The sequence below is a fragment of the Muscardinus avellanarius genome, assembly GCF_963383645.1.
Source record: "Muscardinus avellanarius genome assembly, chromosome: X".
NCBI classification, from domain to species: domain Eukaryota; kingdom Metazoa; phylum Chordata; class Mammalia; order Rodentia; family Gliridae; genus Muscardinus; species Muscardinus avellanarius.
In genome coordinates this window covers 110,373,606-110,400,992 of record NC_137792.1, presented here as the reverse complement: position 1 = coordinate 110,400,992, position 27,387 = coordinate 110,373,606, and the positions used below count along the sequence as shown (strand labels likewise).

The window sequence follows — 27,387 nt, the reverse complement described above, 5'->3', positions numbered from 1 at the left end:
GAAAGAGGATCACATGTTTGAGGCCAGCCTCAGTAACTTAACAATGCCTTCAGTAACTTTTCAAGACCTTGTTTCAAACTAAAAAAGAAAACAAAGCTCAGGATATAGGTGGGAGGCAGAATGTCCCCAGTACCATACAAAATAAATAAAATATACAGATAGCAAATAAGCATGAAGGTGCTCAACATCTTTAGTCATTAGGGGAATGTAATGTAAATCCATAAAAAATGAAATTAGAAATATATATATATATATATTGCGGTACTGGGGATGGAACCCAGGGGCATTTTACCTCTGAGCTACACCCTCAAACCTATTTCTTATTCTTTATCTTGAAACAGCGTCTCACTGAATTGCAAAGGGCCTCATTAAGTAGCTGAGGCTGGCCGAAGAACTGTGATCCTCCTGTCTCAGCCTCCCAAATACTGGGATTACAAGTGTGCGCCACCACGCCTGGATTAAAGTTAGAAAATACTGATAATAAATACTGCAGAGAAACTAGATCACTCAGACACTGCATAAGTAATTCAATGGAAAAGTACATGAGAGTTTATTATAAAACTAAACATACTGCTCTTGAGTATTTTATCAGAAAAATGAAAACTTATATTCACACAAAGCCCTGGACATGAATGTTCACGGTAGGTTTGTTAAGGATAGCATACTAGAAATCTGAATGTCTTTCAATGAGTGGCAGAACAAACCCTGACACATCCAAACAGTGAAATACTGCTCAAAAAATTAAAAAAAATGAACTACCATTCCACATAACAATTCTGATGCATCTCAAGGGAATTTTACTTTGTGAAAAAAGTCAAATCTCAAAGTTACACACATTATCACATTTATATAACATTCTAAAAGGTCAGAACTATGGAGATGGAGAACAGATAAATTGGACAAGAACAGCGGTGGGTGCATGTGTGTGGGGTGCAAATACAAGGAAGAAGAGTTCTTTCGTGGTGATAGAAGGGTTATAAATCTTCACTGTGGTGATTACACAGGCATAGGCCTGTAGCTTGAAATTGCACAGAAGTACATATACTAAACAGTACAAGTGAGTATAGATCTTGAAGAGGTAAAAACCTAATAAGGTCTACAAACTAGTTTATAAAAATGTACAAATATCAATTTCCTGGTTTTGACATTGAACCAAATACATCAGATATCACTGGAAGAAGTTGAGATAATGACATACTGGATACTTTACGCTGGGTTTTGTAATTTCCCAAATCTATAATTAGCTAAAAAAAAAGAGGCCAGGCACAGTGATGTATACCTGTAATCCCAGTACTTGTGAGGCTGGGACAAGAGGACTACAGGTTCAATGCCAGCCTCAGCAACTTAGCATGGCCATCTGCAATTTAGTAAGACCTTGTTTCCTTTTTTTTTGGTGGTACTGGGGGTGGAACCCAGAGGCTTTCTACCTCCAGGCTATACTCACAGACCTATTTTCTATTTTATTTGGAAACAGGGCCTCACTAAGTTGCTGAGAGCCTCACTAAGTAGCTGAGGCTGGCTTCAAACCTGTGCGATCCTGTCTCAATCTCCCAAGCTCAGGAATTACAAGTGTGTGCCACCATGCCCAGCTATAAGACCTTGATTCAAAATGAAAGATAAAATAGGGCTAGGGTGTAGCTAAGAGGTAGAACACCCCAGGGTTCAATCCGCGGTACCAAAAATAAAGTTAAAAAAGAGTTCAAGAAGGGCATGGTAACACACACTTATAATCCCAGTACCTGAGAGGCCAAGAGCGGAGGATCAGAAGTTTGTAGCCAACTTCAGCTACTTAGTGAGGCCTTTTACATCTTAGTAAGACCCTGTTTCAAAACAAAGAATAAAATATAGTACTAGGGGTGTAGCTTAGTGGTAGACTAGCCATGGATCAATCCCTAGTACGGCCAAAAAATAATTTATAAACAAAAAGAGCAAATTTCATCAGGCACAGTGGTGCACGCCTGTAATCCCATGATCTGGGAGACTGAGAAATGAAGATTGCAGGTTTGAGGCCAGCACATAGTAACTTAGATCCTATTTCTAAATTAAAATAAAATAGGAATAGGGGTATAATTCAGAGGTAGAACACCTCTGGGTTCAATCCCAGTACTAAAAATAAGTCCAACAGTGATTAAAAAAAAAAAAAGAGAGACAAAGGATGGCATCAAGAAGCTAAACAGGACTGAGGAAATTTTTATTTTCTTTAACGATATAAAAACCTTTTGTATAATATTTTTTTTATCATAGCCCCAATCATTGACAAAAATACCCTTTTATTTTTCTCTTTTGTGGTTCTAGGAACTGAACTCAAGGCCATCCCCAGCCTTATTTTATTTATTTTTCTGTGGTACTGCGGGTGGAACCTAGGGGCATTTCTACCTCCGGGATATACTCTCAGACCTATTTTTATACTTTATTTGGAAACAGGGTCTCACTAAGTTGCTGAGAGCCTCACTAAGTAGCTGACACTGGCTTCGAACCTGTGCGATACTCCTGTCTCAGCCTCCCAAGTGCTAGAATTACAAGCATACACCACCATGCCTAGTTCCCTATTTTATTTTTTTTAATCAGATTTTCAGTAAGTTATCGCATGCTGTCAGGCGTGGTGGCGCATGCTTATAATCCCAGCATTTGGGAGGCAAAGTCAGGAAGATCGCGGTTCATGGACAACCTCAACTATTTAGTGAAGCCCTTTGCAACTCCGTGAGACCCTGTTTCAAAATAAAGAATAAAAAATAAGGCTGGGAGTGTAGCTCAGAGGTCGAATGCCCCTGGGTTCCATCCCTAGTACTGCAAAAACAAACAAACAAACAAACAAATAAGCCGGGCGTGGTGGCGCATGCTTGTAATCCCAGCACTTGGGAGGCTGAGACAGGAGGATCACACAGGTTCGAAATCAGCCTCAGCTACTTAGTGAGGCTCTCAGCAACCTAGTGAGACCCTGTTTCCAAATAAAATATAAAAAAGGTCTGGGAGTATAGCCCAGAAGTAGAAAAGCCCCTGGGTTCCACCCTCAGTACCAACAAAAAATAAATGAATGAATAAATGAATAAACACAAACAAATAAATGTTATCGCATGCTGGCGTCAAACCTGAAATTCTCCTCTCTCAGCTTTCCAAGTACAGGGATTATTTCAGGCACGTGCCAATGTACCTAGCAAAACCTTTATTTTCTGATACTGGGGATTGGACTCAGGGATATTCTACTCCCGAGGTATATCCCAAGCTCTTTTTTATTTGAAAACAGGGTCTAAGTTGCTACGGGTCTCCCTAATTTTCTGAGGCTGGCATCAAACCTGTGATCACCTTGTCTCAGCCTCCCAAGTATTGGATTACATGCGTGCACCATCACATCTGGCAGAGCCTTATTATTTATTTATTTATTTATTTATTTTTAGCAGTACTGGGGATGGAACCCAGGGGCATCCTACCTCCAAGCCACACCCCCAGGCCTATTTTTTATTCATTAGTTTGAAACAGGGTCTCACTAGTTGCAAAGGATCTCACTAAGTAGCTGAGGCTGGCTCCGAACCTGTGCAATCCTCCTGTCTCCGCCTCCCAAATGTTGGTATTACAAGCATGAGCCAACATGCCCTGCCGAGCCTTATTATTTATTAGTGTAAGTTTAGAAACTCAGAGCAGTGGCCTCATAGCAAAGACTTAGAAACTAGTATTACTGAAATACTCTAAGCCTTCTATTGACCTATGAACAATACTGAATTTTCTATTCATCTTCTTTAAACTTAGTGAAATGTTTAGACTTAACTAACCAGTTAAAAGGAATAAAGGAACAAATATACATAGGTGCCTGCTTCAAAAAAAGCAGACTAAGTCACTTGACTTATTCAACTGGCTATCATTGGTCAAGACTACTTTATACACTTAAATTGTAACAATGTTAAATAATATTAGATGAATGGGGGATGGATAATGATGGAAAGAGGAAAAAAGACATACTCACCATTGTACTTAACACTGTTGGCCAGAATAAGGTTTACATCATCTAGAAAGCTCTCCCGACTCTGGTACTTGTGCTTGGAGATGTTCTGTGATAAAAAGGATCAAACATTCAGATACATACACACAAAGGCATTGAATACTATGAGACCTTTTACATAACATCACTCACCTTACGTATAGTCTCTAAATCCATTGGGTTGACAATCACTTTGTAATAATCTGGAACAAACTTCTTATTAACTGGATGATGGAATGGCCAAGACTAGTAAAAAGGAAAGCATGAAATCATTTTTTTGCGTGTATAGTATTAGGATTGAACACAGGACCTTCTATCACTGAACTATACCCCAGCCCTTTATCTTTTATTTTGAGACAGATTTTTGCTAGTTTTCCCAGGTTAGCCTCAAATTTGCAATCTTCTTACCTCCAGCCTTACGAGGCAATAGGATTACAGGCATATATGCCACCACACCTGGATGAAGACCGTGTGTGTGTGTGTGTGTGTGTGTGTGTGTGTGTGTGTGTGTAAGTAACTGGGGATGGAACCCAGGGGCATTCTACCTCCAAGCTACACCTCCAGCCTCACGAGGCAATAGGATTACAGGCATATAACCTGGATGGAGAGAGAGGCAGGGGGAGGGAGGGAGGGAGGGAGGGAGGGAGGGGGACTTTGTGTGTGTGTAACTGGGGATGGAACCCAGAGGCATTCTACCTCCAAGGTACACCTCCAGCCTCATGAGGCAATAGGATTACAGGCATATATGCCAACACACCTAGATGGAGACTGTGTGTGTGTGTGTGTGTGTGTGTGTGTGTGTGTGTGTGTGTAAGTAACTGGGGATGGAACCCAGGGGCATTCTATCTCCAAGCTACATCCCCAGCCCTATTTTTTATTCTTAATTTTGAAACAGGGTCTCACTAAGTTTTGAAGGGCCTAAGTAGCTGAGGCTGCCCACAAACCTAAGATCCTCCTGTCTCAGCCTCCCAAGTACTGAGATTAGAAGCGTGCACCACCACACCCGGCTCTTCATTGAGTCACAAACAACCTTGGGTCAAAGATATGGACATTTTCCCCAGAAAAAGTACATTATCTTATAAAACTCTGTATGTAATTTAAGAGACTTACGGACTTTACCCTGCTAGGAAAAGAATTCCTACTCTACACTTACAATTAAAACTCCTTATTCCTAAGATTAGATCTCCAGAATAGTGCGTGCGCACACGCACACACACGCGCGCGCACTTTGCTCTTTATGTCACACAAAAGTTTTAAAGCATTACCAATATAGAATATATGCCTAAATTGCAAAATAAAACTCAATTCAGAATTTCTAGGGAGGATCATTACAACAAAATTGCCCACAGAATCAATGCAATAGACAATATAGCACTGGCATAAAAGTTGCAAAGCAGCAACAACAACAAACGAAAACAAAGATAAGAATAAAAGGCAACAAACAGTGGGCAATTATCAAAGTATAGTTTGAGTAAAAGCACCTCTAAATCAAGAGCCACTCATTAGTTTTCATCCTTTCTCTGGAGGAATATTCAGAATCATTCAAATATTGAAGGAAGTTCTTTATTTTTGGTACTGGGGACTGAATCCCGGGGCTTTCTACCTCCATGCTACACCCTCAACCTTTTTTTTTTTTAGGTACTTGGCATTCTAGCTCTGCGCTACACCCCAGCCCTATTATTTTTATTCTTTATTTTGAATCAGGGTCTCACTGAGTTGCAAAGTAGCTGAGGCTACCCGCGAACCCGGATCCTCCTGTCTCAGCCTCCCAAATGCTGTGATTACAAGCATGCATCACCACACCCTACCCCCCAACCCTGTTTTGAAAAACAAATTTGGCTGGGCATGGTGGTATATACTTGTAATTCTAGTACTTGGGAGGCTGAGACAAGAGAATTGCACGAGGACAACATAGCAAAACTCTCAGTAAGTAGTGAGACCCTGTTTCCAAACTAAAAAAGGGGTGGGGTGTAGCTCAGAGGTAGAACTTTGCTGGAGTCAATCCTCAGTACTACACAAACAAAAAACAATTTCATGTTAAAACAGTCTTGGATAGCCGGGCGTGGTGGCGCACGCTTGTAATCCCCGCGCTTGGGAGGCGGAGACAGGAGGATGGCGCAGGTTCGAAGCCAGCTGCGTGCGCTGGCTTAGGAAACCCTGTTTCCAAATAAAAATGTAAAAATAGGTCTGGGAGTGTAGCCCGGAGGTACAAGGGCTTCCAGGAACCCCAGTAACACCAAAAAATAAAAAAATAAAAAATAAATAAAACAGTCTTGGTAAGCTGCTGAGGCTGACCTGCTTTAATCCTCCTGGCCTCAGCCTCCCAAATACTGGGGTTACTGACATAGGCTACCATGCCGTTATGAGAAGTTCTTTAAATCCAGAGATCCATGCCTGTCTGATTTCAATAACGTACTCATACAAAAACAAGGCTGATATTTAAAATGACATACAAATACACAATGCTCTCAGTTCAATCCCTAGTAGCACAAAAAATAATAAAAGTATACAGCAGTTTCTTTTTCTTTTTTTGGTACTGGGGATTGAACCCAGGGGCGTTACCTCTAAGCTATTCCCTGGTTCTATTTTACTTTGAAATGGGTCTTACTAGGTTGATGAGAGTCTCACTATTGGCTGAGGCTGTCCTTGAACCTGAGAGCCTCCTGTTGCTACATTCCAAGTACTAGGAATACAAGCATGAGCCACCACGCTCAGCTTGTAAAAGTTTCTGTTAACATCCACTACTGCAAATAATCTCTAACATATACTCTATACTTTCCTTTTCCCTATACTATCTTCAACAATATTTAGTATATGGTCGACTTACATCTGGAACGGCCATCATTTTCTGGGTGACGATGTTGTCCAGAATGAATGAAAATGCCACTTGGTCATCATCATCCAGCAAGGGGTTGATAGCTTTCTCTAAACGAGCCAATTTGTCTTCTTTCTGAAATAAAGCCAAGACAGAGGTTCCCCTGAGGTATATAATCACCACAGAATCGTTCAAGTTAATTTAAGGTTCAGCTACTAGCTCGTTATGATCCATGCCCCAAAAAGCTTAACTTTGAATTACCTATTAAGTTACAAGCAAGAAATCTATATAAAGGATATTCCAACAAAAATGTCAAAAGGATGGCTTAACAACTTGCTATAGGTATTCTATATTCATTTATTCATTCATTCGTTCGTTTGTTTGTTTTTGGTGATACTGCGAACTGAACCCAGAAGCATTCTACATCCTCAGCCCTTTTTAAAATTTTGAGGCAGGGTCTCATTAAGTTACTGAGTCTCACTACATTGCTGAGGCTGTCCTCAAACCTATGACTCTCCTGGATCAGCCTCCTAAGTAATGGAATTAGAGGCTTGAATCACCACACCTGGCTTGTTTAGTCCCTATTGATTAGGAACTTTCCCTTTTTTTGGTACTGGAGAATGAGCCCTGGGCATTCTACCACTGAGCTACACCATCAACCTCTACATATTTTTTTTACTTTGATATTTCAAAGTGTCTCATTAAGTGACCACACTCTGGCCTCAAATCTGTGATCCTCCTGTCTCAGTCTGCCAAGTTCTGTGATTACAGTATCTGACTTGATTAGTGACTTTTTTTGTGCCGGGGATTGAACTCAGGGGCATTCTACCTCTCAGCTATACCTCCAGCCCTATTTCATTTTTTATTTTGAAACAGAATCTTGCTAAGTTGCTGAGGTTGGCCCTGAATCTGTGATCCTCCAGTCTTAGCCTCCAAAGTTCTGGTATTACAAGAGTATATATACCACAATGTCTGGCTGGCGTTTTTGGGTTTTTTTTTTTTTTTTTTTTTTACTTTTTTGGTACCAGGGAAGAAACCCGGGGCCATTTTGGCTCTGAGCTACACCTCCAGCTCTATTTTATTTTGAAACAGGGTCTCACTAAGTTGCAGAGGGCCTGGTTGCTGAGGCTGGCTACAAACCTGAGATCCTCCTGTCTCAGTCTCCTAAGTACTGGGATTACCAGTGTGCGCCAGTCCACCAGCTCTTATTTTTAAAATTTTAAAACAGGGTCTCTGCACCAATAAAAGTATTTTTTAAAAAATAAGCATGATTTCTTTTTGTTGTGTGTGCAGTACTGAGGATTGAACCAAGAGGCATTCTACCTTCAAGCTACACTTTCAGCCCAATTTTATTTATTTGGAAACAGGGTCTTGCTAGGTTGATGGAGAGTCTCACTACTTGCTGAAGCTGTCCCGGAACTTGCGATGCTTCTGTCTCAGCCTCCCAAGTACTGGGATTATGGGTGTGCACCAAAATGTCCTGCCAAAATGATTTTTTTTAAAGGTCTCACTAGGCCGGGCGTGGTGGCGCACACTTGTAATCTCCATGCTTGGGAGGCGGAGACAGGAGGATCGCGCAGGTTCGAAGCCAGTCTCGCTGGCTTAAGAGACCCTGTTTCCGAATAAAAATATAAAATAGATCTGGGAGTGTAGCCCGGAGGCTGAAGGGCTTCCAGGAACCCCAGTACCACCAAAAAAAAAAAAAAAAAAGTTTCACTAGATTGCTGAGAGCCTTGATAAATTGCTCTGGCTGGCTTCAAACCTGCAATTCTCCTGTCTCAGCCTCCAAGTACTGGGATCACATGCATGTGCTACCACCCCTGGGGCTTGATTAGTGACTTTAAGTGTATGTGTGGTACTGGGGATTGAACCAGAGGCGTTTTACCTCAGAGTGACACCCCCAGCCCTATTTTTTATTTTGAAGCAGGGTTTTGCTAAATTGTTAGGGCAAGCCTTGAACCTGGGATCCTCCAGTTTTAGCATCCCAAGTACTAGGATTACAAGTATTTACCACCACACCCAGCAAGCGATTAGTGATTTTATGTAAGGTCACTCAACCCAACGAATCCATTTCAGACTATGTTCTAGGAAATACTTTGTGTTCCCACTGTTCCATGTCTTCACCAAAACTTAGTCTTGTCAGTCTTTCTAACTGTACCCTTTCTGCTGGGTATTTAGTGGTATCTAATTATGGTTTAAATGTTTCTCCCAAATAATCAGGTTTAGAATTTTTCATGTTTATTGGTCATTCAGTTATTCTTTTGTGAAATGTCTACTGCCATATATTATTATCATCACTCTGTGTGTAGTGGGGTGTGTGTGTGTGTGTGTGTGTGTGTGTGTGTGTGTGTGTGTTTTACTAAGAATTTAATCCAGAGGCATTCTACTACTGAGATACATCCCCAGTTTTATTTTACTTTTTATTGTTGAAAAAGGGTCTTGCTAAATTATCACGTGCTGGCCTTGGACTTGAGAGTCTCCTGTCTCAGATTCCTACATACTGGGATTACAGGTGTATGTCATTGTGCCCAGCTATATTTGTGTTTTTCTAAGCATGTAACTGCCACAATTATTTTGGTAAAATGGTAGAATATAGACATATTATCATTTAAAAATTAAAATTCCAGCCAGGTGAAGTGCTGCATGCCTGTAATACCAGTATTTAGGAGGCTGAGATAAAACCTGAGGATTACAGGTTCAAGACCAGCCTCAGCAGTGTAGCAAGAGTCTTATAGCAATCAAGCTAGACTCTGCTTCAAAACAAACTTAGCTGGGCATGGTAGTGCCCACCTGTAATCCCAATACTTGGGAGGCTGAAACAGGAGGATTGTAGGTTTGAGGCTAACCTCAGCAATTTAACAAGAACCTGTTTCAAAATTTAAAAAAGGGCTAGAGGTGTAGTTCAGAGGTAGAATGATCCTGGGTTCAATTCCCAGTACCCATCCCCCTCAATACACAAAAGAAATCTAAAAAGGGTTGGGGGTATAGCTCAGAGGTAGAATGCCCCCAAGTTCAATCCCCAGTGCCTAAATAAATAAATTCCTAACTTGGTATGTTGGTGCATACCTATAATCCCCATGACTTGAGAGACTGCTGTAATAGGATTGTATGCGCAAGGCCAGCCTTAACAACTTAGTGATTCTCTGCCTGAAAAGAAAAAGCAAAAAGGGCTGGGAATGTAGCTCAGTGGTGGCTGGGAATGTAGCTCAGTGGTACAGCTCCCCTGGTTCAATCTCTAGTACTGCAAAAATAAATAAACAAATTCCTCCCTGCCAAAACTTTGACTAGTAGCTACTACTGACTTCCTAGGAAGTCATTTTTCTTCACCCTTTCATATAGTCATTAGTCACACAGGTTTTTTTTTTTTTTTTTTTTTTTTTTTTGCAGTACTGAGGATGGAACCCAGGGACATTCTACCTCTGAGCTACACCCCCAGCCCTATTTTTTATTATTTACTTTGAAACAGGGCCTCAACGAGTTGCAAAGGACCTCATTAAGTAACTGAGGCTGCCTGCAAACCATGATCCTCCTATCTCAGCCTCCCAAATGCTGGGATTACAATTGTGCATCACCACGCCCAGCCAGGTTCAGTATTTCTAACCATAATTTACTACTTAATAATCATGATGTCCAGAGTAAGTAATTTTCTTCTATTGATTTAACTTTTACATCTACAAAAATGAGGACGGCCTACACCATTCCTGTGGGCCCATCCAGCTCTCATCGTTAAATATATGCCATTCCCATGTATACTCTTCATTCTGTTAAGTTTCCTTCTTAATACTGCCTTTCTCTCATTCTAAATGTCTCACCTCAGCCAGACGTGGTGCTGCACATCTGTAATCCCAGTACTTGGGAGGCTGAGATGGGAGGACTACAGGTTCAAAACTAGCCTCAGCAACTTAGCGAGGCTCTCAGAAGACCCAAGTAAATAAAATTAAAATGGGAGTGAAGCTTGGAAGTAGAATGCCTCTGGGTTCAATCTCCAGTATGATAGGATGGATGGATGGATGGATAGATAGATAGATAGATAGATAGATAGATAGATAGATAGATGTTTTACCTCTTTGAGTTTTTCATCACAGAGATCCAGCATGGATTGAGAGATCTGGGTCAATGAGTGCTTTGGCCCTACATAAGAACAATAAGACACGGAACCATTAAAAATGGGAAACAGCCTGGGCATGGTATTGTACATCTGTAATTCCAGTACTTGGAAGGCAGGCAGAATGCCTCTGGGTTGCATCCCCAGTACAAAAGAAGGAAAACAATAGCTGCCAATATTTCTTCATCCTTTTAACACATTAAGAAACTACTATGTGCCATGCACCAGCCTAGCTGCTGAGTTAGACAGATATACTTAATCTCCCTTTTTCAGTGCCCAACATAACTGTTACACAATATAATGACTAATTTGAATTCTTTGTGTTTGTTTATTCTCTTTTATCTAATACTAGTAGTATTACTGTTGCATTTTTTCCCCTGTGTGATACTGGGGATTAAACTCAGGGGCATTCAACCTGCAAGCTATATCCCCAGAGCTGTTTTTTTATTTATTTTTGAAACAGAGTCTTGCTAAGTTGATGACAGTCTCACCACCTGCTGAGGCTGTCCTCAAAACTGCAATCCTTCTGTCTCAGCCTCCCAACTACTGGGATTAGAAGCATGTACTACCACGCCCAGCTCCTACTGATTATATATAATTTTTTTGGCGGATCTGGGGATGGAACCCAGTGGCATTCTACCTCTGAGCTACACCCCCACCCCTATTTCTATTCTTTATTTTGAAAAAGGGTCTCACTAGGTTGCAGAGAGCCTAAGTAGCTGAGGCTGTCCGTGAACCGTGATCCTCTGGTCTCAGCCTCCCAAATGCTAGGATTACAAGTCCTACTGCTAAATTTTATTTTTCATTTTTGCAGCACTGAGGATGAAACCCAAGGGCAATCTATCTCTGAGCCACACCCTCAGCCCTATTTTTTATTCTTTATTTCAAAATAGGGTCTCACTAAGTTGCAGAGGGCCTCACTAAGTAGCTGAGGCTGTCCACAAACCATGATACTCCGGTCTCAGCCTCACAAATGCTGGGATTACAAGCGTGCGCCACCACGCCCGGCTCTACTGCTATGTTTTAAAACACTGAAAATGATTCTATACAGCTATACCACTCCTGGATATAGATGAAATAAGGGACTGAAATCAGGGAATAACATATCCATGTTCATAGCAGCACAATTCACAACAGCCAAATTATGGAACTAACCTAGGTATCCATCAATAAATGAATGGATTACAAAATTATGAGGATATACACACAATGAAATTCTACTCAGCAATTAAAAAAAGAATAAAACAATGTCATTTGCAGGAAAATGGAAGGACCTGGAGAACATTGTTAGGTGAGTTAGCCTGTCACAGAAAATGAAGGGTCATGTCTTTTCTCTCATATGCTGAAGCTAGGGAGTAATTGGAATACCAGAGAGAATTCAGAAAATGGAGGAAGAACTTCAGTGGAGCCAGAGAAGTGGCCTACGGGAGGGGAAACAGGGAGGATCAATGAGGGAATTACTTTGACATATGTACATATATGAAAATACCACTGCCAATCTCAATATCGTGTATGGGAAAGGGGGAAAAGCCCACTAAATGCTGTGTGCATGTGTGTCACTATCAACATGATTTATATTATAATGTGAAATTTTTTTTGCTGTACTGGTGATGGAACCCAGGGGCATTGTAGCTCTGAGCTATACCCTTAGCCCCATTTTTTTTAGTCTTTCTTTTTTTGTGGTACTGGGGATAGAACCCAGAGGCTTTCTACCTCCGGGCTATACTCCCAGACCTATTTTTTTAATATTTTATTTGGAAACAGGGTCTCACTAAGTTCTGAGAGCCTCACTAAGTAGCTGAGGCTGGCTTTGAACCTGTGTGATCCTCCTGCCTCAGCCTCCCAAGCATGGGGATTATAAGCGTGCGCCACCACACCCGGCTTATGATGTGAAATTATAATGCCCCAATGAAAGTTTTTTTTTTGTGGTACTGGGGGTCAAAACCAGAGGCATGCTACCTGAGCTACACCTTCAGCCCTATTTTTTATTTTTAATTTGAAACAGTCTTGCTAGGTTGATGTGATGATAAATCTTACTATTTGATGAAGCTGTCCTTGAACCTGTGATCCTCCTGTCTCACTCTCCCAAGTACTGGGATTATAGGTGTGAGCCACCATGCATGTCCAGCCCAATAATAGTATTCTAAGAGTTTATGTATATGACAATTTGTTTAAGGATAACTGAGGAGATTAATAGATGATTTATAACTTTTTCATACTTAGTAGGTTAAATTTGTAATTGTAATTTAATTTTGTAGAACTCTGGTTTGTGATGTTCTCAGAATACATGGACTAATAGTCTTTTATTATAAAACAATCCCCATCATATATCTGACTATTACTTCAGTTTCCCTGAAATCCCTATCTATCAGAAACCTCAGAAAATCCTTTAAGTATCCCACCTACACTATTATCTCCTTATGGCTAAACTAACTTAAACTGGTTATAGGAATAATTAAAACATTTTTATCTACACTGTAATTCTGACTACGTCCTTTTTTTTTTGGTACTAGGGATTGACCCCAGGAGCTTCTACCTCCAAGCTACATCCCAGCACTATTTTCTTTTTCTATTTTGAATCAGAGTCTCACTAGGTTGCTGAGACTGGACTTGAATCTGTAAACTTCCTGTCTCAGCTTCCAAAGTACTGGGATTATAAGTCTGCACTACCATACCCATCTCCTTTCAATATCTTTTGCTAGATTATCTTCCTCTGTCTATGCTTTTCTGTTGGTGTTTTCCAGGGCCTAACCCTCAACTCTATTTACAACTACTATTTTTTTTTTTGTGGTACTGGGGTGGAACTCAGGGGCTTTCTACCTCTGGGCTGTACTCCCAGACCTATTTTATACTTTATTTGAAAACAGGGTCTCACTAAGTTGCTGAGAGCCTCACTAAGTAGCTGAGGCTGGCTTTGAACCTGTGTGATCCTCCTGTCTCAGCCTCCCAAGCGCCGGGATTACAAGCGTGCGCCACCACGCCCGGCTTACAACTACTATTTAAGTGAGCATTCATTTGGTTATTCATTCAACAAGTAGCTAAATGACCATTATGAAATGTCCAATGATGGGAATATATAGAAAATATCTAAGACAGAGTTCCTATTAGAGTTCTTGGATTAGTCAAAAGTAAATGACTTGAAAATAAATCACTACAAGACCGAGTATAAGTACTTCAACTATCTATGGATGAAAGGATACAATATCTGGAAATATATATTCTAAACAAGATTGACCTTAGGCTGACAAATTGTTGAACTGGGTGAATAGATCCACTGAGGTTTATTTCCTCTTCTGTCCTTCTGAATATAGCTAACAATTTCTATAATAAAGTTTTAAAGAATTCAGTATTAGTTTAAATGTAAGAATACATAAGATGTTAAAAAATATGAAAAGGTCACATAAAATATATTCTATGTTGAATTATAACAATCAAATCTGCTTTTTGAGCCAGGCATGGTGGTGCTCACCTATAATTCCAATATTGAGAGGCTAAGTTAGGAGGATCCCAGGTTTGAGGACAGCCTCAGCAAGTAGTGAGACTCAACCTAGCAAGACACTGTTTTAAAAATGATATAGGGCTGGAGGTATAACTCAGAGGTAGATTGCCCCTGTATTCAATCTCCAATACTACAAAAAAACCTCTTTTTCGGAGAGTAAGGAATTCTTATTGTGACCCACATCTATTTTATTTTTTGTGGTACTGGGGATTGAACCCAGGGGCATTCTACCTCTGAGCTACACCCCTAGCCTTATTTCCTATACTTTATTTTAAACAGGGTCACACTAAGTTGTGGAGGGCCTCACTAAGTAGTTGGGGCTTGCTGGAAACCTGCAATCCTTCTGTCTCAGCCTCCCAAGTACTGGGATTATGAGCATGCCACACCCAGCTTGTGACTCACATTTAAGCATAATCTTTATTTTTTTTTTTGGTACTGGAGATTGAACACAGAGGCATTCTACCTCCGAGCTACACCCCCAGACCTATTTTATTTTTTATTTTGAAACAAGCTCTTGCTATGTTGATGAGAATCTCACTTCTTGCTGAGGCTATCCTCGAATCTGTAATCCTCCTGTCTCAGCCTCCCAACTACTAAAATTACGGGTATGCACTCCCACACCCAGCTAAGTAGAATCTTTAAAAAACTTGAACAAGCCAGGCATGGTGGTGCATGTTTGTAATCCTAGCATTGAGGAGGTGGAGACCTGAGGACTGTGTTTTACGGACAGCCTCAGCTACTTAGTGAGGCCCTTCACAACTCAGTGAGACCTTGTTTCAAAAAAATAAAAATATGCAAAAATAGGACTGGGGTGTAGCTCAGAGGTAGAATGCCTCTTGGTTCCAATCCTATTACCAAAAAAAAAAATAACCTTGAACAAGTAAATAACGGGAAAAACAGGAAAGGCGGAGGAAAGAACAAGTGTGCAAAAACATTTAAGTATGAAAATTCTTAAAACTATGATATAATGCACTTTACCATTAGAATATATGTACTCATGTAAGAAAAACTGTAAATCAACTTGGAAAGTCAGGAGAAACCCTGTTATAAAGATCTCATATGCACCAGGCATGGTGGTGCATGCTTGTAATCCCAGCATTTGGGAAGCTGAGACAGGAGGATCATGGTTTGCTGACAGCCTCAGCTACTTTAGAGAGGTCTTTTGCAACTCAGTGAGGCCCTGTTTCAAAATAAAAAATAAAAAATGGGGCTAAGGGTGTAACTTGAAGGTAGAATGTTCCTGGGTTCCATCCCCAGAACCACAAAAAATTAAATAAAATAAAAAATAAAAAAGGAGGCATTCGGGAGGCTGAGACCAAAGGACTGTGGTTCGTGGCCAGCCTCAGCTACTTAGTGAGGCTCTCCTCAATTTAGTGAGACCCTGTTTCAAAATAAAGAATAAAAAAATAGGGCAGGGGGTGTAGCTTGGAGTTCAAATGCCCATGGATTCCACCCCCAAACCCGCAATAACTAAATAACTAAATAAATAAATGGATAATGATGGGTTTGAAGCCAGCCAGAGCAACTTAGTGAGGTTCTCGTCAACTTTGCAAGATCCTGTTTCAAAATATAACATAAAACAAATCTGAGGGTATAGCTGAAAGAACACTCCTGCATTCAATCCCAGTACCACACATACACAAAAGAAGGTAAAACTTACGGAATTTGTGTACTGATGAGTATAGAAAAGAGAGATTAGAATTAATCATGACTAATATTTCTACAATGTACAACTAGATCAATGGTAAAAGTATTAATCTAAATAAACAATTAGTTAACAAACTGTCAGGAGGGCAATGAAAAATGGATAGGTCTGGCAGGTAATTAGAAGCAGGGTAGAGAGCCCAGAGAGAGGTGCGGGCTAGAGATAGTGGCACCAGTGGATATATGGTAGGTTGAAGTAGTAAGAATGAAAAGGGTGGGATGTGATTTTACTCCTGGAAAAGGAAGGGAATATCAAGCAGGAAAAAGTGGGTGACAGTGTTGAATGCATGTTCAAGAAAGGTATTTCTTTTCCTTTCTCTTTTCTTCTTTCCTTTTTTTTTATTTTTTATTTTTATTTTTTGCAGTACTGGGGATACAACCCAGAGGCATTCTACCTCCGAGCTACACCCTTAGCCTTTTTTATTCTTTAATGTGAAATAGGGTCTCACTGAGTTGCAAAGGATCTCACTAAGTAGCTGAGGCTGTCTGCGAATTGCAATCCCGTCTCAGCCTCCTAAATACTGAGATTACAAGCATGTGCCACCACCTGGCTCAAGATAGATATTTCTAAGTACATACAAAGATTCTCATTGTCATTTTGGAGATATAAATACCACTTCACACACACTAGAATGGCTAGAATTAAAAAAACAGACAGAGCTTGGAATGGTGGCATGGGCCTATATTCCCAGTCATTTGGGAGGCTGGAACAGGAGGATCCCAGGTTTGGGGCCAACATCAATGACTTAGACCCCATGTTAAAATAAAAAATAAAACAGAAGCTGTGCGTGGTGGTGCATGCTTATAATCCCAGTACTTGGGAGGATGAGACAAGAGGATCACAGGTACATGAGCAGCCTCAGCCACTTAGGCCCTCCACAATTTAGTTTCAAACTGAAGAATAAAAAATAGGGCTGGGGGTATAGCTCAGAAGTAGAATGCCCCTGGGTTCAATCCCCAGTACTGCAAAGAAAAGTAAATAAATAAAGTAAATAAATAGTATAGGGCTGGGGATGTGGCCTGGAGGTAGGATGTCCCTGAGTTCAAGTCCTAGTACCAAAAAGAATGTGAAGAAAATTGAACTCTTATACAGAACATTGCTGGTCTGACTGTAAAATAAAGCAGCTACTCTGGGGGAATTGGAAAATAGTCTGGCAGCTTTTCAGGAAGTTAAACACAGAGTTTTGCATAGACATAACAATTCTAGCTCTGTACCAAAGAGAAATAAAAACAAATGCCAAAAATGAAAGTTTGGGCACAAATGCTTCATTACTTGTACTAGATAAAATGTACAAATAGGCTGGGCATGGTGGCACATACTTGAAATCCCAGTAATTTGAGAGGATGAGACAGAAGGATCACAGGTTTGCAGCCAGCCTCAGCTACTTAGGCCCAATGCAACTTAGACCCTGTTTCAAAATAAAGGAGAAAAAAGGGCTGGGGATATAACTCTGAGGTAGAAGGCCCCTGGGTTCAATTCCAACTGTCATGAAAAAAGAAAACATAATGTTTGTCCATGTAATAAAATATGATAAGGAAGAAATGAAGTATTGACACATACCATGATACAAATGTCACATGTTAATACTGGCTACTTTATTTTTATTTTTTAACTTTTTTGTGGCTGAACCCAGAAGCTTTCTTCTTTCAAGCTATAATCTTGGACCATTTTTTTTCTTTTTTTTTTTGGTGGTATTGGGGTTCCTGGAAGCCCTTCTACCTCCGGGCTACACTCCCAGACCTATTTTTACATTTTTATTTGGAAACAGGGTCTCCTAAGCCAGCGCGCGCGGCTGGCTTCGAACCTGCGCGATCCTCCTGTCTCCGCCTCTCAAGCGTGGGGATTACAAGCGTGCGCCACCACGCCCGGCTCCATTTTTTATTTTAAAACAAGGTCTCGCTAGGTTGTTGAGGATCTCACTGAATTGATGAGGTGAGCCTCGAACCCGTGATCCTAATGTCTCAGCCACTGGGATTACAGGCGGGGGCCACCACACCCGGCTCCTACTCCTCTTCTTACCTACACCTGTTTCTTCCTCCTCCTCCTACCACATGCAACTGTTTTTCAACACAGATTCCAAATTTTCCAAATAATATATTGAGTTAAATAGTGGGAATAAAAAGGATGTTAATAGGAAACGTACACTGCCTGATTTTCATAACCACAAATGTACTATTACGTTATAGTCCTTTAAGTCATTCAAATTTTGTCTGAATTTAGGATCAAGTAAGGGCTAAATGAGGATCTCAAAGGTGACCTTTGCAGATAAGGAACAAGCGATCCTTACCATTATATGTTGCACTATTTTTCACAATTAGCTCCAAATGCTCTCTAAACTCTTCCCGAGATGGGTAGAGGCGCTTGCGCACATTTTCACGGAGTGTTTGTAGGTCCATTGGTCGAGTGATGATTTTGTAGTAATCCTTTACAACTTTTGCATTGACCGGCGTGTGGAAAGGGTATGTCTATGGAAATTAAGAGCCAGCACCATCCGTGAATAAAACACTTGCCAGAGCCAATTTGTAAAGACTGAATACCTGGTCATCAACTCAAAGTAGTCTTTCTAAATTGAGTAGATCTATTTCTTCTACTATTTTTATTTTTTGGTTTGGTTTTGGTGGTACTGGGGATGAAACCCAGGGGCCTTCTACCTCTGAGCTATACCTCCAGCCCTATTTCTTTTATTTTTATTTATTTATTTATTTTGGTGGTACTGCGGTTCCTGGAAATGCTTCTACCTTCGGGCTACACTCCCAGATCTATTTTTATACTCTTTCTTTCTTTCTTTCTGTCTGTTTGTCTCTCTCTCTCTCCCTCCCTCCCTCCCCCCCTTTCTTTCTTTCTGCCTTTCTTTCTTTCTTTCTTTCTTTCTTTCTTTCTTTCTCTCTCTCTCTCTTTCTTTCTTTCTTTCTTTCTGTGGTACTGGGGGTGGAACCCAGAGGCTTTCTACCTCCGGGCTATACTCCCAGACCTTTTTTAAAATATTTTATTTGGAAACAGGGTCTCACTGAGTTGCCGAGAGCTTTACTAAGTAGCTGAGGCTGGCTTCGAACCTGTGCGGTCCTCCTGTCTCAGCCTCCCAAGCGCTGGGATTACAAGCGTGCGCCACCACGCCCGGCTCTATTTTTATTTTTAAACAGGGTTTCACTAGGTTGCTGAGAGCCTCACAACTTTCTAAGGCTGTCCTTGAACCTGTTATACTCCTGTCTCAGCCTCCAGAGTACTGGGATTACAAGTGTGTACCATCACACTGGCTTTCCTCTACTAAATTATTAAAAAGTAATACAGACAGGCATGGTGGCACCCACCTGTAATCCCAGTACTCAGGAAGCTGAGACAGGAGGATCATAGGTTTAAAGTTAGCCTCAGCAATTTAACAAGGCTCTCAGCAATTTAGCAAGGCCCTGTTTCAAAACAAAAGATAAAATAGAGCTTGGGGTAGAGCTCAGAGGTAGAATATCCCTGGGTTCAATCCCTAGTACTGCAAAACAAAACAAAACACCATAGCAAAGAACTCGAAGTTCCAGGTATCTATGCCTGTACACTACTGCCTTCTATCTGAAATCACAGGTAAAACAAAGGGCCTTGCCATCCTTGCTGTGCAGATCCTAGTCATAAACTCACATTTGGAAGATCTCGCATGTCATTAATGATAGATTCCAAGATAGATGACAGCGTCACCATAGGGTCCGTACGGCGCCGATGGATGGACTTATGAGGTCTCTAAGGAGAAAAAAGAAATTGGAAAGCTTTACCCTAAAATATCAACATTACCTAAACTTATCTTAAAATGAACAATATGCATCATTCTCAGGGAAAGGCCACAGGGAGAATCTAAGGCTGTCAAAGCCTTGTCAGGAAAGATGAGGGAAATGAGTGACACAGGAGGATCGAAGGTTCTCTTTGATCAGAAAGAGAAAATATACTCACATTCAAATAGTCACAATGAACAGTGGTTCCAACCCGTCGTTTCTTCTTGGGAGGAAGTTGCTGTTTAGGGAACTTGAGAACCAGAGATTTTCTGCGAACCTCATCTGCGCTGTAATCAATAACACTTTTATAGCATGCAGCCCCTTTTTCTTATTCCCAGAAAAAAGCAATCACAACAAAAATGTCAAAGTACCTAAGCATGAGCATGGGAGGAAAAAGCCAAACCAAATGCCAGACATCAGCCGGGCGTGGTGGCGCACGCTTGTAATCCCCACACTTGGGAGGCTGAGACAGGAGGATTGCACGGGTTTGAAGCCAGCCTCAGCTACTCAGTGAGGCTTTCAGCAACTTAGTGAGACCCTGTTTCCAAATAAAATAGAAAAAAAAGGGTCTGGGAGTATAGTCCGGAGGTAGAAAGCCTCTGGGTTCCACCCCCAGTACCACCAAATGCCAGACATCAGAGCTGGGAAGGACTCCTAAGAGATCCAAATTAATAACTAGTCAAGTCAAAACTTCACCTTCATTTCCTATTTGAAAGATATGGGAACTAGGTTGAAGGAATTTTTTTTGGTGGTACTGGGGTCCTGGAAGCACTTCTACCTCTGGGCTACACTCCCAGACCATTTTTTTTACATTTTTTAATTTGGAAACAGGGTCTCCTAAGCAAGCACGCGTAGCTGGCTTCGAACCTGTGCAATTCTCTTGTCTCTGCCTCCCAAGTGCGGGGATTACAAGCGTGCGCCACCACGCCCGGCCAGGTTGAAGGAATTTTAAGATTCTTTCCAGTTCTAACATTCTATCTTAGATTAAAAGGGTTAGGAAACTTGACACATTCAGAATAAAAACAAGAAAGAAATTAAAAACCAGTTTTAAAGCAAGGCGAGGTGGCGCACGCTCATAATCCCAGCACTTGGGAGGCTGAGACAGGAGGATCAAAGGTTTGTAGCTAGCCTCAGCAACTTACTGAGGCCCTCCAGAATTTGGTGAGACTGTTTCCAAATAAATAAAAAAATAGGGTTGAAGGTGTACCTCAGAGGTAGAATGCCCGAGTTCAATCTATAGTCACACACACACACACACACACACACACACACACACACACACACACACCAGTTTGAATACTAGCTGGGCATGGTGGTACACACCTGTACTCCCAGTATTTGGGAGACTGAGAGAAGAGAATTGCAAGACCAGCCTCAGCAACTTAGTGAGACTCTGTTAAAAAAATAAAAAATAGAGCTGGGTGTGGTGGCATATGCTTGTAATCCAGTACTTGGGAGGCTGAGACAGAAAGATGACAGGTTCCCAACCAGACAGCAACTTAGGCCCTCCACAATTTAGTGAAACCCTATTTCAAAATAAAAAATAAGCTAAGCATGGTGGCACATGCTTGTAATCCCAGCGCTTGGGAGGCTGAGACAGGAGGATTGCACAAGTTCGAAGCCAGCCTCAGCTACTTAGTGAAACCCTGTTTCCAAATAAAGTATAAAAAAGGTCTGAGAGTATAGCCCAGAGGTAAAAAAGCCCCTGGGTTCCACGCTCAGTACCACCAATAAATAAATAATAAAAATAATAAATAGGGCTAGAGGTGTAGCTTGGAGGTAGCATTAGCATGTCCCTGGCTTCAAATCCCTAGCACCAAAAACCAAAAAATAAAAAGGGCTGGGGGGTGCAGCTCAGTGGTAGAAAGGCTCCAAGGTTCCATCCCCACTACTGCCAAAAAATAAAAAAAGTAAGCTATTTTGGGTTGAGTTTTCCTTGATCATTACACTCCATTCATCTTTGTCCCTCCATTGTAAGGATATTACATTTCCTTTCCTTTTTTAGGCATGTGTGGTGATTGGGACTAAATTCAAGGATACTCTACCTCCAAGTTATAACCCTAGCCCCATTTTACTTTTTAATTGGAAACATGATCTCTCTAGATTGCTAAGGGCCTGAATTGCTGAAGCTGGTCTTGAACTTGTAATCCTCCTGTCTCAGCCTTCCAAAGACTGGGATTACAGGTATGTGCCTCAATGACTGGCTCACATTTTCCAGTTTTTTTATGATACAAAATATTTATTATAGCCAGGCTTGGTGGCACAAGCTTGTAATCCCAGCACTCGGGAGGCTAAGACTGGAGGATCGCAGTTCGCAGACAGCCTCAGCTACTTAGCGAGGCCCTCTGCAATGCAGTGAGAACCAGTTTCAAAATAAAGAATAAAAAATAGGGCAAGGGGTGTAGCTCAGAGGTCGAATGCCTCTGGGTTCCATCCCCAAACCACACACACACAAAATATTTATTATATAAAGAGCAACCTAGAAAGGTACTTAAAATAGTTGGTACTACTGAGTAATCTCCAACACAAATATCATATACCACATGATTTTTTTTAAAGCTAATCTTAGCTGAGCATGATGACTCATAGTACTGTAATACCAGTACTTGGGAGGCTAAGACAGGATTATTGCATGTTTGAAGTCAGCCTTAGCAAATAGTAAGACTTTCATCAACCTAACGAGACCCCTATTTCTTTTTTTTTATTTTGGTGGTACTGGGGTTCCTGGAAACCCTTATACCTCCAGGCTACACTCCCAGACCTATTTTATATTTTTATTTGGAAACAGGGTCTCTTAAGCCAGCCTCCTGTCTCCGCCTCCCAAGTACGGGGATTACAAGGGTGTGCCACCATGCCCGGAGCAATGAGACCCTATTTCAAAAAAAAATTAAAAAGGGCTGGGGAGCCAGGCGTGGTGGTGCACCCTTGTAATCCCAGCATTCGGGAGGCCGAGACCCAGAGGATTGCGGTTCGCAGACAAGCCTCAGCTACTTAGTGAGGTCCTCTGCAACTCAGTGTGACCTGGTTTCAAAATAAAGAATAAAGTATAGGGCAGGGGGTGTAGCTCGGAAGTAGAATGACCCTGGATTCCATCCCCAGACCAGCAAAAAAAAAAAAAAAAGGCTGGGGGTGAGGCTTGGAGGTAGACTACCCCAGGGTTCAATCTCCAGTGCCACAAAAATAAATAAGCTAATTAATTAATTAATTAATTAACTAAAAAATTGAAGAGGGCTGCAGGTGTACCTTGGAGTTAGAATATCCCTGGGTTCAACCTCCAGTACCAAAAAAATAAAAGGTCAGGCTGGGCTTGGTGGCACACGCTTGTAATCCCAGTACTTGGGAGGCTGAGACAGGAAGATCATGCAGGTTCGAAGCCAGCCTCAGCTACTTACTGAGGCTCTCAGCAATTTAGTGAGACTGTTTCCAAATAAAATATAAAATAGGTCTGGAAGTGTAGCCTAGAGGTAGAAAGCCCTTGGGTTCTATCCCAGTACCACATACACACACACACACAAAAAAAAAAAAAAAAAAAAAAAAAAAAAAAACCAAACACCAAAGTCAGGTGTGGTGCCACATTTCTTATAATCCAGTATTTGGGAGGCTGAGACAGGAGGATCACACGTTTGACGGCAGCCTCAGCAAATAGTGAGACTCTCATCAACATAGTAAGAGACTGTTTCAAAATAAAAATAATATAGGGCTGGGGGTATAGCTCTGAAGTAGACTGCCCCTCGGCTCAATCCCCAGTACTACACACACCAAAAAAAGAGTAAAAAAAGAGAACATCTCCCAGCATCTAATATATGCCAAACACTGAAATATACTATGTGCTTTATAGTTTCATTTTATCTTTTTTGTGGTATTAGGCACTCTAGCACTGAGCTGTACCCCAGCCTTTTTATTTTGAGACAGGTTGCACTAAGTTGGTGAGGTGGCTTCGAACTTGTGATCATCCTGTTTCTGCCTCCCAAATACTAGTAGTATAGGCAATGCTAACAAACCTGGCTTTTGTATCTTTTGTACAAACCTGTTAGAGGCAGTTTTATTTTGTACATAAGGAAACTAAAAGAAAAGTCAGGTAGCATGCCCAAGAGCAAGTAGTTGAGTCTTAATGCATGCTGTAAGTTTCACTGCTGCCAACAACTACTATGGAGAATCCATCAAAGTTTCTGTATTCTCAATTCCACTTCAGAGACCACCATCAAATCCACCACCACAAACCGCCAACACAGTCAACAGCACTCCTTGCCTGCTATTTCTTACCTCTCAATTAGCTGTTTCCCTAAGACAATCTTGGTCCCTTCAACCTTGATAAGTTCTTCATTATCATTATGAATGACAGTCTTTTCCAACTCCTCCTCCTGCTCCTCTGTCATAGCAACAGGGTTGGAAGGTGGCGCATTTGTTTGATAATAAAGGGGACAGAATTTGTTTGTCCTCATGTGCCCAATGGCACCACATGCTCCACATTTCAGCTGCAAAAGAAAAAAATATGAACAGGTGAGAGATAATAAGCAGGCAGATAAGAAATATATAAAAGGTAGGAAAGAAACAAGGACAGCTTCAAAATTTCTGCTCCAGCCAGGCCTCAGGGTGACATATGCCTATAATCCCAGTACTTGGGATTCTGAGCCAGGAGGATTGCAAGTGCGAGGAAAGCCTCAGCAACATAGTAAGGCTCTCAGAAACCTAGTGAAACCCTGTTTCAAAACAAAAATAAAGCCGGGCGTGGTAGTGCATGCTTGTAATCCCAGCATTTAGGAGGCTGAGACAGGAGGGTAACGGTTTGAGGACAGCCTCAGCTACTTAGTGAGGCCCTTTGCAACTCAGTGAGACCTGTTTTAAAATAAAGAATAAAAATAGGGCTGGGGTGTAGCCTGAAGGTAGAATTCTCCTGGGTTCCAACCCCAGTACTGCAAAAAAAAAAAAAAAAAAAAAAGTGAAAAGTTAAGCCGGGCGTGGTGGTGCACTGCTTGTAATCCCAGCATTTGGGAGGCTGAAACAAGGAGGATTAAGGTTTGCAGACAGCCTCAGCTACTTAGTAAAGCCTCTTGCAACTCAGTGAGACCCTGTTTCAAAAATAAAAATAAAAAGAGCCGGGCGTGGTGGCACACACTTGTAATCCCCGCGCTTGGGAGGCACGCTGGTTCGAAGCCAGCCGTGCTGGCTTAAGAGACCCTGTTTCCAAATAAAAATATAAAATAGGTCTGGGAGTGTAGCCCAGAGGTAGAAGGGTTCCATCCCTAGTACCACCAAAATAAACACAAATAAATAAATAAATAAATAAATAAATAATAGGGCTGGGAGTATAGCTCTGAGGTAGAATGACTCTGGGTTCCATCCCTAGTACCAAAAAAAACCCCAACAACAAGAAACAAAACTAAGCTGGATGTAGCCAGGTGTAGTGGCACATGCTTATAATCCTCCCAGTATGTAAGACAGGAGGATTGAACCTGCGATCCTCCTGTCCTAGCCTCCCTAGTATTGAGATTACAAGGGTGTGCCACCACACCCAGCTAAAATATGTTCAAATTTTTAAAAGTGTGGGGCTGAGGATATTGTTTAGTGGTAGGGCTCTTGCCTAGCATGCATGAGGCTCCCTAGTACTGAAGAAAAAAGTTAAGGTCTATGGCTGGGTATTCACACACACACACACACACACACACACACACGAATGTATATGTAAAAAGTCCACCAAATCTATCGTGTGTGGCCCTGAGGATTGAACCCTCAGGACCACCTTTCTACCACCTTTAAGCTATAACCCCAGCTCTTTTTATGTCTTTAAACAGTGGTCTCACTAGATTGCTGAGAGTCTCACTAAGTTGCTGAGGCTGCCCTCAAACCTGTTATTCTCCTGTCTCGGCCTCTCAACTACTGGGATTCCAGGTAGGAGCCACCACACACAGCCACCAAATCCAATTTTAGCTTCTAGAAAATATTTCAAATGAATTATAAATGACACGTAGTGAGAACAATGGCATCAGACTGATGTTGTTGGTACCATTTACACTAGTACTTATAACACAAATAGCAAATAACCAAATGAATTATAACTAGCTTTCAGCAATACTGCTCTCGTTCCCAGCAAAGGATGGTGATGAAAGCTAAGGGGAAAGAGGGGCACAGTGGTGCTTCCTGATGTGGTATAATCAGAACATAGGTGGCACACACGTGTAATCCCAATACTTGGGAGGCCGAGACAGGAAGATCACAGGTTGGAGACATCCTCAGCAAGTAGCAGAATTCTCAGCAACCTAGCAAGACTGTTTCTAAACAAAAAGATAAAAAGGACGCCAAGCGTGGTGGCGCTTGCTAGTAATCAAAACATTCAGGAGGCTGAGACTGGAGGACTGTGGTTCATGGACAGCCTCAGCTACTTAATGAGGCCCTCTACAACTCAGTGAGACTCTGTTTCAAAAATAAAGAATAAAAAATAGGACAAGGGTTGTAGCTCAGAGGTAGAATGCTCCCAGGCTCAATTGCCAGTATTGAACACACACACACACACATACATACACACACACACACACACACACACACACACACACACACACACACGATTTCTAGCTAGGTATGGTGGTACATGCTTGTAATCCCAGTACTTGGGAATCTGAGACAGGAGGAACACAGGTTAGAGGTCAGCCTCAGCAACTTATAGTGAGGCCATCAGTAACTTAGTGAGATCATGTTTCTTTTTTTTTGTGGTACTGGGGGTGGAACCCAGGGGCTTTTCTACCTCTGGGCTATACTCCCAGACATACTTTATACTTTATTTGGAAACAGGGTCTCACTAAGTTGCAGAGAGCCTCACTAAGTAGCTGAGGCTGGCTTCGAACCTGTGCGATCCTCCTGTCTCAGCCTCCCAAGTGCTAGGATTATAAGCGTGTGCCACCATGCCCGGCTTTGAGATCATGTTTCTAAAAAAAAAAAATAAAATCAGGCTGGGGGTATAACTTGGAGGTAATATGTTAGGATCAATCCCCAGTATCAAAAAAAAAAGAGTTAAGAGATGCTTTCTTCCCTTGCTTCATTAATTACAATCACAGCACATTATACTGACTTTTAGGTCAGGACGCTCCTTCATTTTCTTGGGCTTCTTCTCAGGAGGACCCTTAAGTTTCTCCTTTTCCTGGTTTCGCTTAAGCCTCCTCAATTGCTCTTGTATTCTCCGCCGTTCTTTTCGCATCTCTTCTCGATGCTGTTCATCAAAAAGGGCAAATTTTCGACTGAACAACAAGGGGGAGGAAAAAATCACAGGACCATAAGCAAACCTAAACCAAGAAAACTGTTCTCATAGCTGATCTCAAAACAAAAGTAATTTATATAGGTTGAAATAATAGTGGACACTTGTAATTCTCATTTCCCTCGCTAGTCTGCCTTCCATCTACAAAGAGCTACCTCTCTTAGAATATGCCCTGAGTAATCCCTGAGATTTTTGCAAACTGAACAATAGAAATGCAAATAACCCTGGTGGAACACAAAATGCCTTTATTTTGCAGCACCAATGGAATTTTTCCAGTGATTTGGCTCTGTTC

At 41.4% G+C, this 27,387-nt stretch overlaps 1 protein-coding gene across 3 annotated transcripts in view; it reads right to left on the bottom strand.

Annotated features, from left to right (window-relative positions):
- Window positions 1–27,387, bottom strand: part of TAF1 (TATA-box binding protein associated factor 1) — a gene marked incomplete at both ends in the record, with an annotated part of 100,436 nt that overhangs the window by 26,836 nt on the left and 46,213 nt on the right. For all 3 annotated transcript variants that reach the window (XM_080718429.1, XM_080718431.1, XM_080718430.1), the window contains 9 exons: window positions 3,959–4,043; window positions 4,127–4,219; window positions 6,801–6,923; window positions 10,852–10,919; window positions 18,385–18,562; window positions 19,722–19,820; window positions 20,028–20,136; window positions 24,113–24,324; window positions 26,913–27,078. In XM_080718429.1, coding sequence (XP_080574555.1) covers window positions 3,959–4,043; window positions 4,127–4,219; window positions 6,801–6,923; window positions 10,852–10,919; window positions 18,385–18,562; window positions 19,722–19,820; window positions 20,028–20,136; window positions 24,113–24,324; window positions 26,913–27,078 — 1,133 coding nt within the window. The remainder of the gene's footprint in view (window positions 1–3,958; window positions 4,044–4,126; window positions 4,220–6,800; window positions 6,924–10,851; window positions 10,920–18,384; window positions 18,563–19,721; window positions 19,821–20,027; window positions 20,137–24,112; window positions 24,325–26,912; window positions 27,079–27,387) is intronic.